At 35.7% G+C, this 955-nt stretch overlaps 1 protein-coding gene across 1 annotated transcript in view; it reads right to left on the reverse strand.

The window, feature by feature from the left end:
- LOC132184034 (laccase-14-like) overlaps positions 1-661 on the reverse strand; it is a 6,359-nt gene extending 5,698 nt beyond the window's left edge. Inside the window, exon 1 of the mRNA XM_088518414.1 lies at positions 558-661. Coding sequence (XP_088374540.1) covers positions 558-661 — 104 coding nt within the window. The remainder of the gene's footprint in view (positions 1-557) is intronic.
- Positions 662-955: the final 294 nt, after the last annotated feature.

Genomic DNA, 955 nt, shown 5'->3' on the forward strand with positions numbered 1-955 from the left:
AAATGGAGAAAAGAGAAAAGAAGAGAGGAGAGAGCTGGGGGGGAGAGAGCTGACCATATAATTTTAATTGAAAAATAATTTAAATTAATAAATTTTTTAATTAAAAAAAAATTTTAATTAAAATATTTTTTTACTGGCCAAAATTTTTGACGTGGTAGTGTTGCCACGTCAAAACCATTTTTGACGTGGCAAAACTGACACGTCAAAAAAATTTTGACGTGCTAAAATTCAGCACGTCAAAAATATTTTTGACGTGGCAAAATTGACACGTCAAAAATGTTTTTGACGTGGCAACACTGCCACGTCAAAAATATTTTTTTTAACGTGTTACTCCCGACACGTCAAAAGTTTTTGACGTGTCACTGTAGACACGTCAAAAACCCCAGTTTTTTGACACCTACCCTTTTAACGGTCGATAAACGTCAAAAACGACGCGTCAAAAGAGGTTTTTGACGTGTCAATACCATTGACACGTCAAAAATCCCTAGTCAAAAACTAGCTCCATTTTTGTAGTGTATATAACATTAAAGAGGGTGGATCATGGATGGGTTTGAGACTTACAACAAAAGTCGTAGTAATGTACATCACATCGAGCCAGGGAAAAGAAGCAGCCACTCAAACAAGCAAGCAAGAGGAGTTTTGAGAACAGATCACCGCCCATCTTCGAATCTTAAGCCAAATTTTCGTATACTACTTGGCAAACATTATGTTATTGTCTTATTTATATATTATTGTCTTTGGGTTGTTTTGAAATGCGGTTGGGTTGTGTTGACTTCTTGTTATATAACTACCTGCGGCCTGCATGCACTGTACCCGAATAGATCCTCCGTACGTGAGGCTTTGTTTGGGAATGCCATTTTTTGGTTTTGAACTCAATTCATTTTTGAGTTTTTTTTTTTTTTAGTGTGAATATGGAGGAGAAAAAAGAGTTGAGATTATGTTTGGATAGTAATTG

This window comes from Corylus avellana, chromosome 7, assembly GCF_965113065.1.
Source record: "Corylus avellana chromosome 7, dhCorAvel1.hap1.2, whole genome shotgun sequence".
Lineage (NCBI taxonomy): Eukaryota > Viridiplantae > Streptophyta > Magnoliopsida > Fagales > Betulaceae > Corylus > Corylus avellana.